This window comes from Haliotis rufescens, unplaced genomic scaffold, assembly GCF_023055435.1.
Source record: "Haliotis rufescens isolate VD_foot unplaced genomic scaffold, xgHalRufe1.0.p SCAF_6, whole genome shotgun sequence".
Lineage (NCBI taxonomy): Eukaryota > Metazoa > Mollusca > Gastropoda > Lepetellida > Haliotidae > Haliotis > Haliotis rufescens.
In genome coordinates this window covers 21,177,305-21,191,005 of record NW_025964334.1, presented here as the reverse complement: position 1 = coordinate 21,191,005, position 13,701 = coordinate 21,177,305, and the positions used below count along the sequence as shown (strand labels likewise).

At 39.2% G+C, this 13,701-nt stretch overlaps 1 protein-coding gene across 1 annotated transcript; it reads left to right on the top strand.

Annotated features, from left to right (window-relative positions):
* LOC124150764 (sulfotransferase 2A1-like) lies at nt 1-10,721 on the top strand. The gene is made up of 7 exons (XM_048386230.1): nt 1-437; nt 1,454-1,652; nt 3,736-4,056; nt 5,164-5,267; nt 8,438-8,600; nt 9,049-9,169; nt 9,485-10,721. Coding segments are annotated over exons 1-7 (1,035 nt in total). The 5' UTR covers nt 1-311; the 3' UTR covers nt 9,486-10,721.
* The last annotated feature ends 2,980 nt before the right edge of the window (nt 10,722-13,701 follow it).

Below are 13,701 nucleotides of genomic sequence, written 5' to 3'. Positions count from 1 at the left end.
GGTTTCTCGTGTTGAATTTCACACGGCTGTACCTCATGTATTGAAATATTTGAGAATTATCAGAAAGTATACGGTAACTTAAAATCCAGCTTTCATGACCTGAGACCTTTGGTCATATTGTTATCGTGTTGTCAAGACTAGTAGTACTAATAAGAAACCATATTAGCTCACTCCCAACTAAAAGCAGCAACAAAATATTCAGGACACGTGTTTCCTCATGTTGAATTTCACACGGCTGTACCTTATGTATTGAAAAACTTGAGAATTATCAATGGATCAGAAAGTATACGGTAACTTCAAATCTAGCTTTCATGACCTGCGACCCTTCGCCATATTGTAAGAGTGTCACGATAGTGTCAAGCCAGTGTGAACCTTCCGTGTCTCACAGAAACCACATCAACATGGATGAAGCGAACACTCAACAGGGGACCTTCAGTGTAAGTTAACACAGCGTAAAGCATTTCGTTATATTTATTTTTAAATTATAATTTTGCTGAAGAAGTTGACGTTTAGCTGGCTCATGACCCAGATACAGTCAGGAATGTTATCTGTATAGCGTAGAGGCAGGGTAATTGACCGTATTCGTATTACCGTTGCTCTTAGTATTGTGGTGATGCCTTCATGCTCGATAAAATAATACTTTGCTTCGAAGTTCATGTTTTATGAGATTCACAATCATCTAAAACAAGAGGCTTTCAAAACAATAATTATTGCTATGATTGCACATTTCCATTATGATTTTAATAAATGCATGAGCTATGAGTTTAGAACCTACTGTCAGCCGAAAAACATGTGGAGGCTAACGTATCTCCAAACTCAGTGGCTTTTAGAGGCTTTCCGGGAACAGTTTACTGAAATGTGAACGAGATGGAGATTTTGATCAAAGTAGACGTTGATGAGATCCTAATGATAAACAAATTGAATGTATACTGATTTCATTTTCCCATCTACTTTTTAAATACTGTATGAGTAAAAAAAGTGTTTGGGGATTACTGATATCGATATTTTACAGTTACATAGAGAATCTCACCCGAGTGTCTTTTGATATCAAATATATCAACACGAGTTGATAAAAGTGGGAAAACTCCGAGGCTTGCCGAGGTCTTTTTCGACTTTTATTAACGAGTGTTGATATATATTTGATATCAAAAGACACGAGGCTGAGATTTTATTTATCATCCAACATCATTCTTCCAAATTTTTCAGTTTGTAGACAGTAATACGCAGTGTTTTAAGTGTAAAGAGTACTGCAAACAGCTTCAGTAGCAGAGCCATTAGTGATGTCATTTGATTGTGACGTCATGATAACAATGACGTCACAATGGTCTGCAAAGCATTGTGATGCAATTTCATCTACAGTGTAAATATCGCTTGATCTCACCCAAGCGATATCTCCTGTGAGAGCCAGTTTTGGATGATAAATGAAATATATAAACTAGCATCTGTTTCCTAGGTATCTGGGACGACGCTAGACATGGATTTCAGAGGACAGCACACCGTTACAGTAACAGATCGAAGTGGCCACAGTTTGAACTTTCAACTTTTCCAAGGGGTACATTACACACCTATGTTTAAAGTCGATCAACTTCAACAAATCAGAGGATTCAACATGAGGCTAGATGACATATACTTCTCTGGATATCCTCGTACAGGTAAATTGAAAACGTTAAAGACGATTATGCACAGAAACAGATTCCACTTGGAGTAAAAAGCGAAAAAGTGATGAAAGTTACATCAATGAGTGATTACACCAGGTGTTCGCGGAAAGGGAAAGCGAGTCTTGCTGTACCGTTAGCACCCACCAGACAGACAGACAGACAGACAGACAGACAGACAGACAGACAAATTTATTCGGTACTTCAGGCCAACAGCCCATAATACAATGGAAATATACTGTATATATATATTTGCATGCTGTGTAGATTTAATAATGATTCACCGTTCAACACTGTGTTTCCGTTCGATGTTCATGGCTTGGGAGAGAAATTTACCTAAGCCTTTTATAATTTGATCGTTTTTCTAGTGATCAGAAACTCTGGTCACCAGTATCATGGTCCACGTCTTACAATGCCGTCAGACAAGCAAGTCACCGAGTATGACCGTCCGATCCATTATGTCCGAGCGCCATTGAGTAAAGCAGGGTGAAATACCATTGAGTAAAGCAGGGTGAAATACCATTGAGTAAAGCAGGGTGAAATACCATTAAGTAAAGTAGGGTCAAATACCATTGAGTAAAGCAGGGTGAAATACCATTGAGTAAAGCAGGGTGAAATACCATTGCGTAAAGCAGGGTGAAATATCCATGTAGAGGTTGTAATAATGGATAGCATCGCGCATCATGTTGACAATAAATAGAGAATCTCATCCGAGTGTCTTTTGATATCAAATATATCAACACGAGTTGATAAAAGTGGGAAAATTCTGAGGCTTGCTTGCTCATTTATCATTCAACATCATTCTTCCAACTTTTCAATTTGTAGACAGTAATTAGCAGTGTTTTCAGTGTAAAAAGTACTGCTAACAGCTTCAGCAGCAGAGCCATTTGTTTGTGGGAGCCAGTTTGGGATGATAAATACAAGTGACAAAATTCCTTCAATAATCATGAACAAAACCCTTGCTAAAAGCCGATTGTACGATTGTACGAGCATGTGTTAATGGATCACTTTCAAGTAGTGATGATACTTGCTATTCTGGCTCATCTGTGGCACCCGCCACAAAAACGTGCAAAGGCAAGTCAATCAACCTGAAACGACACAGGAAAATGTGGTACAAGTCGTTTAGTGAATTACGTCAGTCACAATATTTGTGATCAATGTGTCAAATGAGTAAATGTCTGCCGTAAAAAAATGCATGTGTCATATTTAGTAAATTCCTCTGAATAAGTACCATAAATTTCTAGAATTCTAAAATGACTTGACCAGGACCAGGATGTTGTAACCTGGAATGAAAAGCTCAGCTGTAAGTAAAATGAGCATTTCCATGTAATTTAAAGAATTGGAACATACTCGTAAGTACCCCTTGCTCGGTAATATTATCTGAACACCTAGTGTACTAGATTTTACAATTCTCTATCTATATTAAAAATTGTCCAACGGTAGTCTTAGTGAAAGAAGAGCTTCGAAATAAATATTTTCATTTGTATAACATCCATTGGAAACGTGGTACTGCTAGCTTAGGAATTAGGAGTCTAAAAGGTATACTTCCAGAATGATGAAATCTGACTGACCCCCCCCCCCCCCCCCCCCACACACACACACACACGCACACACTCACACACACACCATGGAGGGGGAGTATATATCTCAGCCGGGTAATAATTTTTTCATACCCTGCCACGAGCAAATCAGGCTGCACGTGAATATCAGAAAGACAGAATTAATTCCTTAATTCCCGCTTCATGGCAAGATGTCGTACGCTTTTTTTCCGTATCAGTGGAATTCACGTAACCTCATCTCTATCTAACAGCTGTTTTCTATCCATTTTGAATTTGTTTGAATTCTTTTACGATGTCATATTAAAACATGTCGGTAAGATAAATTCGTTGTAGCAGGATTACTCGGTGTACATGGGGTTTTATGCGTCCCCCGAACACAGGACGCCTCCGGCTCATGGTATAAAACCTAACGCGGGAAGCATACAACCCCATGTTCCCTTCGTGATGCTGATGCAACTTTATAGAAGTATTATAGAAGTAACTTCGTTTAGGATTCGACATGTTATTCTTCCTTTGTGAAGGGACAAACTGGACATTCGAAATGACAAGCATGCTTCTTAATGGTAAAGCTGAAACCATCCAAAGAGCCAAGGATCTCATGGAATTAACTCCTCATGACGAATTAGCCCAGCTGCCATCACCACGCATCGTCAACTCTCACATGAAGCTCTCCGACTCTCCAGATGATGTGGCAGCACTGAAGTGCAAAGTCATCTACACCTTGCGAGACCCAAAGGATGTTGCTGTCTCTCTGTACAAACTCTGTTATAACAAACCCGTGTCCTTTGGAAGATATATGGGATCGTTTGAGGATTATCTTTATCTCTTCTTGGATGGAACAGGTCTGAAATTCTTATCCCTTTATACTATAGCTAATGTAAAGGGGATGGGGGGTAGCCTGGTGGTTAAAGCAATTGTCGAAGGCCCAGTATTATTTCTCCAGATGGATAATTCCCAGTCGCGATATTACAGGAGTGTTTATAAAAGCGGCATCACACAGCACACATTAAAGCATACCATGGTATTGATGGAATGTAAGCATTATTGTTAAAAATTGTGATGCCAATAAACCCAGTATTTATGGTAGATTTTCTTATGCCAAGTGCAGATTATGAATGTATAGTAAACCCGTGAAGACCCGAGTTACAATAGGTCTTCAGTAACCCATGCTTGTCTTTGGAGGCGACTTACGGGTTTGGGTGGTCAGACTCGCCGACAGGCAGATGCATGTTGCAGATGCATGTATCCCAATTGCGTAGATCGATACTCATGATGTCAATCTCTGGATTGTCTTGTCCACACTTGATTATTTACAGACCGCCGTCATATAGTTGGATTGTTGCTGAGTGCGGCGTTAAACAGGAAACAAAGTAAACCCCAATTGTAAATTAGTTGATCCCAGGGCCCCGTTCCACAAAGCGATCATAACTACAATCAATCTTAGAGACTTACGGCGATTCTAAAATTATTGTCTTAGCTAAAGTTTACAACCGTTCCACAAAGTGATTGTAACTTTACAAGTTCTTAAGTAGCCGATCTTAACAAAGATCGGAATCTTCAGCCATAAAGATACGAAATTTTCCCTTGGTCATGTTTAGCAGACGACGCATTTCCTTGCACACCATAATAAAAGTCGCCATCTTTGTTGTAATGGTACAATATTTAAAATCGATTTTAGCAATCCTAAGTTGGTCCGGGGCAACTTAGCATTTTGATCTTAACTTACAACTCTCTTAGTTAAGATTGCTTTGTGGAACGGGCGGCTGATCGTAACAAAAATTTAAGATCGCATGCTTAGTGAGTTACAATCAACTTAGCCCTAAGATCGCTTTCTGGAACGGGGCCCAGGTTGATAGTTCAATGTGTATGCCGAGTCATTTCCCTCACTCTATTTAGCTTAGTTGGTGTGGACACCTTGTACTCAGGAAGGGCTTCGGATTTGGTTTCAGTTGACAGCAATGGCATATTTGAACACTTGAGAGACGCCGAGAAATATTTCAGTCACCATCCCGAAATCCCAGTTCACGTGCAAAGTTACGAAGAAGCCATCAAGGTACAAGGCCTCATGTCACAAATGATCTTAGCGCCACGATGGTCGTAACTCCCATACTTGAATATTGACTTACGGTTGCAGTTGTGCTAAGATTGCTTTTGGGAATGAGATCAGGAGTGACATTTTATACACGTTCCTTTTGTTCCTTGTTTTAGTATACATGTATTCCATTATTTATGACCAACACCTTTTGAAATGAAAAATATTCGAAAATAGACTCTGCAAAAAAGAAACGCAAAAGTAGTAAAATCGTTAATATCTGACAGTGTCGCCAACATCCATGCAAACTTCATACCAAAAATGAACTGGTCATTTCTGCATGGATTTGGATTGATTTGTGTGGAAAAAATGAGGTTCTGCAAACATTTGGTGAAAAGATGAGAGTCTGTCGGCAAAGCACACAACAATAACATGCACGTGCAACATCACTTGCTGGGCTATAAAAAAACGCTTGTGTTTTATGACTGTGCATGCCATCACAATCTCACAGCAAGTAAAATCGAAAAATGTCATGACTGACGAACGCCCAACGCAACAACGCCATCGGCCGACTGCCAACAAGAGAATCATCTTCAGATGTATCCTGGTTTTTCCACGTAGCAGGATTAGAAGGTTGTGAAATCGTTACCTGACACACGGAACAACATGTGACCTTCCCAGACCCGGTCGTCCACGAATCACTACAAGAGCACTGGACAGATTCATACGGTTAGGTCACTTAAGTGAAAGAACCACCACGGCCATCTCTGTTACTACGGCAATACCAAGATTGCGTAGGATATCAGTCTAAATAGTGAGGATACCCGTGAAGATCCGGGGTAGAATAGGTCTTTAGCAACCCATGCTTGCAATAAGAGGCGACTATGCTTGTCGTAAGAGGCGACAAACGGGATCGGGTGGTCAGGCTCGCTGACTTGGTTTATGCATGTCATCGTATCCCAATTGCGTGGATCGCTGCTCATGGTGTCTGTCATTGGATTGTCTGGTCCAGACTTGATTATTTACAGACCGCCGTCATACAGCTGGAATATTGCTGAGTGCGGCGTTAAACAACACACAAACAAACAAAGAAACAAAAAGATAACCAGAAACCGTTTACACGCTTAAGAATGTTGAGGTATTCGCGATAGATGACCAGTTCAAGTTGTCAATTTGACGGATCTGCATCGTCGGCTCCGACTTCAATGGTGTCAAGATCACAGAGTATGGCCACAACCGGGAATGAGACGTCGTGTTTACAGGCATCACGTGTAACGTTTTGCACGAAACTGTATACAGGAAGTGGACAGATTTGGTGGTGATCGTGTGATGATGTGGGCAAACATATCCTACACTCGTAGAACAACCTTGGAGCAACTTCGATGGGATTTAACGGCACAACGTTAAATGGATAAGATTCTTTGGCCACATGTCCTTCCGATTATGCAAGAAGCGAACAACATTTTCCAACAAGACAACGCCCGACATCACACAGCAAGACTGACAATAGTCTTTTTCAGGAATCGAGATCTCCTGATTTAACCCTTATCGAACATTTTTTAGATGCACTGGAACGACAACTGCAAGCACGTCAGCAACAACCACAGAACTTCCGACAGTTGGCACAAACATTGCAGGCAGAGTGGGTAAACATTCACCAGTCTACAGCTCGGCATTTGATTGCTTCCATGGGACGACGATTCCAGCTAGTTTAGACTCTAATTGTTTGCCATACAAGATAATAAGAACAGATCATCCTTACCGTGAAAATCTACTGTTCCATGTGTGCCATATGGAACCTTGGTCAATGACAATGATTTGTGCCAATTGTGAGCGAACCGATGATTATGAATATGAAAATATATAATATACATATATGAGATAGCAACGCGATAAATCACAAAGAACAATGAAGAACGAAGCGTGGTATATATCACGATAAAACAGTGTTCTATCATGAGGTCATGATGACGTTATATATTGGACAACGTTATTTTTGAGAGGGAAGTGTCAAGTAAATTGTTCCCCATAGATGCAACTGGGCTACGCGGATAAACGCAGTTGCCGAACAATTTTATCCAAAAGCGGAAGAGATATGACAGTCGGTATTGGGTGAAAAGGTAAAGATAACAGACCTGAAGATTGTGAGGATATGCGGGAAATACCAAACTTAACCCACATGCTCGTAAAATGGATTTTCCCGACATTTCCGAGTCGGATTCTATTTAGGGAGTCATCATTATTAAAATTTAGGTAAATAATTTTAAAGCTTGTATATTTTATCAATATCTTTAAAGAGGCTGTACATAATGTTGGTATCTCATATAAGAAATAAATGGTTGCGCCCCACAAGGGTTATTCTCCCTGCAGTGTTTTATTGTACAAGAAGCAACTCCCAACTCATCGTTTATTTCTTAACTAAAATCACTTTTGCGTTTCTTTTGTTTTGCAGAGTATTTAAATGACAAAACCCTTTCCACAATCACAAGAAATCTCTGCTAAAACTCCTGTGAAAGAATAAAACACTTTTCCACATTTGTGAACCTACGTATGATTTATCCTATTACTGTTATTCAAATGTAGTTTTAAAAATGTTTGGTATAAACTATCTGTACGATCTGATAGTGTATTTATCAATTCTACAGAGGCAAAAAACATATGTATTTGCAATCGTGATCCTTTTCGTTGATCTCATCAAAGATTTTTTTTAATATTATAGAATGTTGAAAACTCATATCTACACTGAACAGTATCTGTTTTATGTGAATAGAAATGAAATACCGTAATTCATTGGCAAGATTGTGATGTTCATCCAACGATTTATGCATTGAGAGTGGGCGATATACAAAAACTCCAAGGTCAGAACAATTATGTAAACTGTGTAATAGCAAAGATAAAGAGGATGAATACCACTTTGTATGTGTGTGTCCATTGCATTCCACTGTGAGAAACAATATATTCCTGTATACATAAGATCCAAATATTGTAACATTCCGACAGTTGTTAAACAGTTTAGATTAATAATGCAAACCCTTGACATGTATATATACCACGCACTGTTATATAGAACCAAATTTGTAATTAATAGTTTAAATTGTGTGCAACACCTCCGTCTGTATGTACTATTGGTCTGTGGCCGCTTAACATCTCGGATAAAGATTGATTGATAGTTTTATCCTATCTGTTCTAAGGATCCTGTACGTGCTGTTCAAACTCTGTCCGACTTCCTTGGGCTGACCAGAGATGACGATCTGTGCCGAGCCATTGCAGACAAGTGTAACTTTTCGAGAATGAAAATCGACAAGGAAGCCTTCGCAATAAAACTGGATGGTGACAACTTTCTGTACAGAAAAGGTAATTTTGTGAACAGTTACTGCTCCCCTAAACCAAATTAAGGTTGGTTGGTTGGATTTCTGTTCAAGGCCGCATTCAGCAATATTCCAGCTATATGACGGCAGTCTGTAAATTATCGAGTCTGGACCAGACAATCCAGTGATTAATATCATGAGCATCACCCGATCCCGTTAGTCGCCTCCTACGACAAGCATAGTCATGGGTTGCTGAAGACCTATTCCCAACCCGGATCTTCACGGGTCTAGGTTCTCCTGCTTGACGTGAACAACGAAAACGATCGTATCAACACTCATTTGCTAAAGGTATTGCTTCACATGATAAGTTTTCAATACAAGGACTTGATAAAGGTGGCCTGTATTCGTGTTCATATATCACCCTTGTGTCAAAAGACTACTTATCGAATGCCTATAATTATAATGAATACCATGACCGACATTGTGTTTCCCAGGAACCGTTGGTGACTGGAAGAACTGGTTCAACGACCAGATGTTGGAGGACTACTACAGAGTGTACGACGAAAAGATGGCGGGGTCCAGATTCTATGATACGTATGCCAGGAGTAAATACTAGTATGTCCATACAAAAATGTTTCTGTTCGAATGGTCAATTTACACAATAATCGAAAACGCATTAATTACCGATATAGCACGAAGCCTAACTTAAATCACTACTCTGAATAGACTCTTACTTGGTGTTTCATCTTTTTTAACTCAATTTATAATTTAAGAAAATGTCTGGTCAGATTTAACTACTTACAGACAGCCTTGATAAAGCTAGATAAAGGTGGCCTGTATTCGTGTTCATATATCACCCTTGTGTCAAAAGACTACTTATCGAATACCTATAATTATAATGAATAACATAGCCGACATTGTGTTTCCCAGGAATCGTTGGTGACTGGAAGAACTGGTTCAACGACGAGATGTATGAGGACTACTACAGAGTGTACGACGAAAAGATGGCGGGATCCAGTTTCTATGATACTTATGCCAGGAGTAAATACTAGTATAGCCATACGAAAATGTTTCTAATGGTCAATATATACACAAATCGGAGATGCATTAATTACCGATATAGCACAAAGCCTAACTTGAATCACTACTCTGAATGGACATATACTTTACGGTGTTATATTTCTTTTTGAACTTCATAATGTAAAAAACGTCTCGTCAGATTAAACCATTTACAGACTGAATAAATAAAGCTAGAGTATTGAATTAACACTGCATATTACAACACAGCTATTTTATAACCTAGAGTTAATTTTAAGGAATGTTGATTATAAAATTTCAGTTACAAATCGAAAAACAAAAGTTCAAGCGGTTTGCCTTCCAATATCCATTCATCATTTGCTTGGATAAACGAACCGACTAATTTATTTTACGAAATGTTAAGACCCTCAAAAGTCCCACTGTTTCTTTGAATCTAACCCACTAAATAATCAGTGTTAAAGGGAGTCGATGAATTATACTTTAAACAATCGCTAGGGGCCTTTTTGATAAAGAACACGTTCTCCATTTATATGACCAACATGAAAGAGGACATATATATTATTTTCGAAAACTTGCAATTGCGTGAGTTTTCAGTAATGGTGACTGTATAAATCTGACGAGGACATGTCGACGTTTTGCCATTCACGTCTGTTAGAACGAAGGTCAAGGTTGCCGAGGCTATGTGACTTGCGGCGTCAGTAACATTCATATAGCTCAACAGTCAATTCGATGAGTGTATGGGTGGACATGTTGTCTATATATGACAGTTGACTGTTTATTCAGGGTTCACAATAAATTACACTGTATATCTCAACAACTCTGCAACAATACCATATGTAAATATGCCACCTTCGTCATTGTCAATCACGAAAAAAGTTAATTAAAATGATAAGTAATTTCACTACTTGGTGAAACACGTTCCTGCATATACTGTTATTGATTGTTGAGATGTTTTAGTCACATCTTATACCATAATATGCTCAGTTGTGCTTCATAAGTTCGTGTCAGAAACAGACCGCCTCCGTGGTCTAGTGGTACAGCGTCCGCCCGGAGAGCGGATCCGGAAGGTCCGGAATTCGATCCCCGGCCGCGTCATACCAAAAGACGTACTTGTTGTTACCCTGTCTGGCGCTCGGCATTAAGGGGCTTAAACAAGGACTGTCGGTATACTGTGTCTCTGTGGGGTATTCATGTTAAACTGCGGTATTGTATCTCAGTGGGCTAGCACTATAAAATCGGCATCAGTCTGGACTAGAAAAGCAGCCACACGTCGCCATATAAGTGCACTAATCTTGGACGCGACGTTAAACCCAATCCACCTGAACCCACCTATTGTCAGAAACTGGTATTTGCTCTGTTTGTAGAGATAATAAGAGACGCAATTTTGTGCATTATACGACTATTTCGTTCAACTATTCATGGAACAATGTTAACAGACACTTACTTGTGCATGAGACTCTCAGTTATATCCTTAGGGTGCACAAGGACTCAGGAGTTCCACGCTTGAGACATGTCACACGCTTCATTTTTCTACAGGTATCATAGAATTGCACTTGCTCAGAATCATCACTAAAGAAGCCTACAGGATTTTAATGTTAGACGAGAATCAACAGTTGACCCTCTGAACTTACAATGTGGTATCTGTATTGGTGTATTTCTTACAGAATAAACCTACAAAATATAGTTTTGGTTATTTAATGATTCTGAATGTTTGGTTTTCAAATCTGCATTCGTCAATATTTCTGCTCTATCACGGTTGTGTGTAAATAATCGAGCGTGGACCACGCTCAGCATCTATCTTTGTACGTACGATGATGGGCAGGGTGTTTCCGATGAGTTTGGTGTTTAACTCCACAGACAGCAATGTCCCAGCTGTATGATGGCGGCCTGGCATGGGTTGCTGAAGATAAATTCTAATCCGGGTTGTGAACGTATCAGAGGGTAAGAAGAATAGATACACGAATTAATGTTGCCAGCCTAGCTTCCCTTGATTCAAAAAGGAAATTCTCGGAATCCCGAGGCTGTGTGTTGCTTTCAACACGGTTGCCCTGCACTATTGTAGTTATTGGCTTAAATAGGGTTGTGCGAAATGTAATTCTGCGATATGTTAACGGTTAATTGGCCTTCGTCGGAATGTTATTATCATATTGATATTCTAGTCACAATATGGCTGTATTTAACTTACTGACCCTCTTATACTCAGGGTCTCATGTAAAAGAGGAGGGAAGCAATAAACATCACGAATTAAAACCAACCATCTGTCATATCTACTTTTGTTGTCAGTCAAGCCATGACGATGTCGTATTGGCCACAGTCGGTTTACCTACGAATATCTACTTAAGACAGATGAGGACGAACCTCTTAAGTGTATCCCTTGTGATGAATGGTTCACTGTCAAGCGTATAATGCTTGCCTGTGTGTACACTGTTCAATCGCAAGAGATTCACATTATCAAAGCGTAAATCTGAAAGATCTCTCTCGTGTCAGAGGACATCTCATTATCAACTACTTGAAACAAATGGATCTGTATAAAAAATTAAATATGTGTGTGAATAATTAAATGTTTGTTTTTAAATTTGGTGTGATGCTATTATGAACTGAAATTATGGAAGGCTCTGTCCAGGAGGTTAAAGTATCGTTAGATTATTGTCCCCCTGTGTGACCCGTAATCCTATCATAATCGCTGTAACTATCATCGACCAGTAAGTTCAGCCAACTTATTGCTGAGTATTTTTTAATATTGGATAGCATTGTGCACAACCTCTAGTGGCTAAAGTGATGACGTAAATCCTGCTGGGGTATGGATCGGGCGGTCAGGGTCGTTTGACATAGTTGATAGATTATCATCGTAGGACGTTGAACAAAACATATGCTCCGGACCTGTCTTGAAGTCGGTAGATAAGTTCGTTGTCAACCGATACCTTGGGGCATATAACGTGATGTACCCTTTGTGTACGTGCTGACTGCACGGGGTTCATAGACTCACACACCGGGTACATCACACCCTATACCCTTCCAGATCGAATGACAACTTATAGTATGATGATATATCTTTTCACATCAACGTGTTTGTTTTATGTTATGTTTAGTTTTCAATTTATTTTGAAATTAATATCACACATTTTGAATCTGTTACCATATTGAAATATTTTACAAATAATTCGTTCTGAATCAAAAGGTAAACGAACTTCGTCCATTTTACATCATTATGATTTATCTCCCTTTAACTGTACGGCAACCCACTGACGCCATGCGTTTTCAACATTATATTGCACAACTTAATCGCAAAATTCACTGTGTTTCCCACATTCGATTTTTCCAGACTTTCAGTAAGTTTAAATTATACCTATTGTGATTAACTTGCATCAGAAATTGTTTCGGTTGCAATTAGTTACAGGTTGGACTAAAGTGATACCAACTGTACATGAGGTCACAGCCCGTGAGAGCCAAATCTGCTAAAGTACTCACGGAAATGAAAAAAACCTGTTTTTCTCAATTTAAAAATCGACACAAAGTGTTACGTATCTGTAAATACGAAATGACAAAACAACTCGAAAAGTACTAGTCTGGATTTGCTAGTTTGATCTCAGTGAACAATACAAAATGTACTTTACAGGAGGTAATTTGTCGGCACTTTCAACATTCAAAAAAAAAACTAAGTCCAAATTGACATAGCAGAAACAGACAATAGGCATTATGCACCTGTTCTCACCTGTCGTCAAGGTGTCATAGGTCACCTTGATCAACTTACACCTGGTTATGCCCTGTTTCACAATAGTCTGTTTTATTCACATTTTTACACACTTTTACGTGTAAAAAGGCATAAAAACATTTGATACGCTGTATTTGTGCCACGGCCCAATTAGTACTTTAGTTGTTTGAATATTTACATATTTTGTATATTAACTGCATTTATTTAAGATCTGAGATCGAAAAAAACAAGTACTTTAATTAGGAACAAAATTGACGATGGCGCCCTGGCGACCAGCAGTGACACGTACTCCACGAACCAGGCAGATAAAACGAGAACAAATAGGTATCACTCAACACCTTCATTACCGTAGTTACCAAAGTATAAATGTAACGGCAATGCATATTGAGGTGGCCTA

Excerpts from the sequence above, each read along its gene's own strand:
- LOC124150764 (XM_048386230.1), top strand. The coding sequence starts at position 312 with ATGACCTGCGACCCTTCGCCATATTGTAAGAGTGTCACGATAGTGTCA. Across the intron at positions 438-1,453 it reads CTCAACAGGGGACCTTCAGT|GTATCTGGGACGACGCTAGA; the intron begins GTAAGTTAACAC and ends TCTGTTTCCTAG. Across the intron at positions 1,653-3,735 it reads CTCTGGATATCCTCGTACAG|GGACAAACTGGACATTCGAA; the intron begins GTAAATTGAAAA and ends TCCTTTGTGAAG.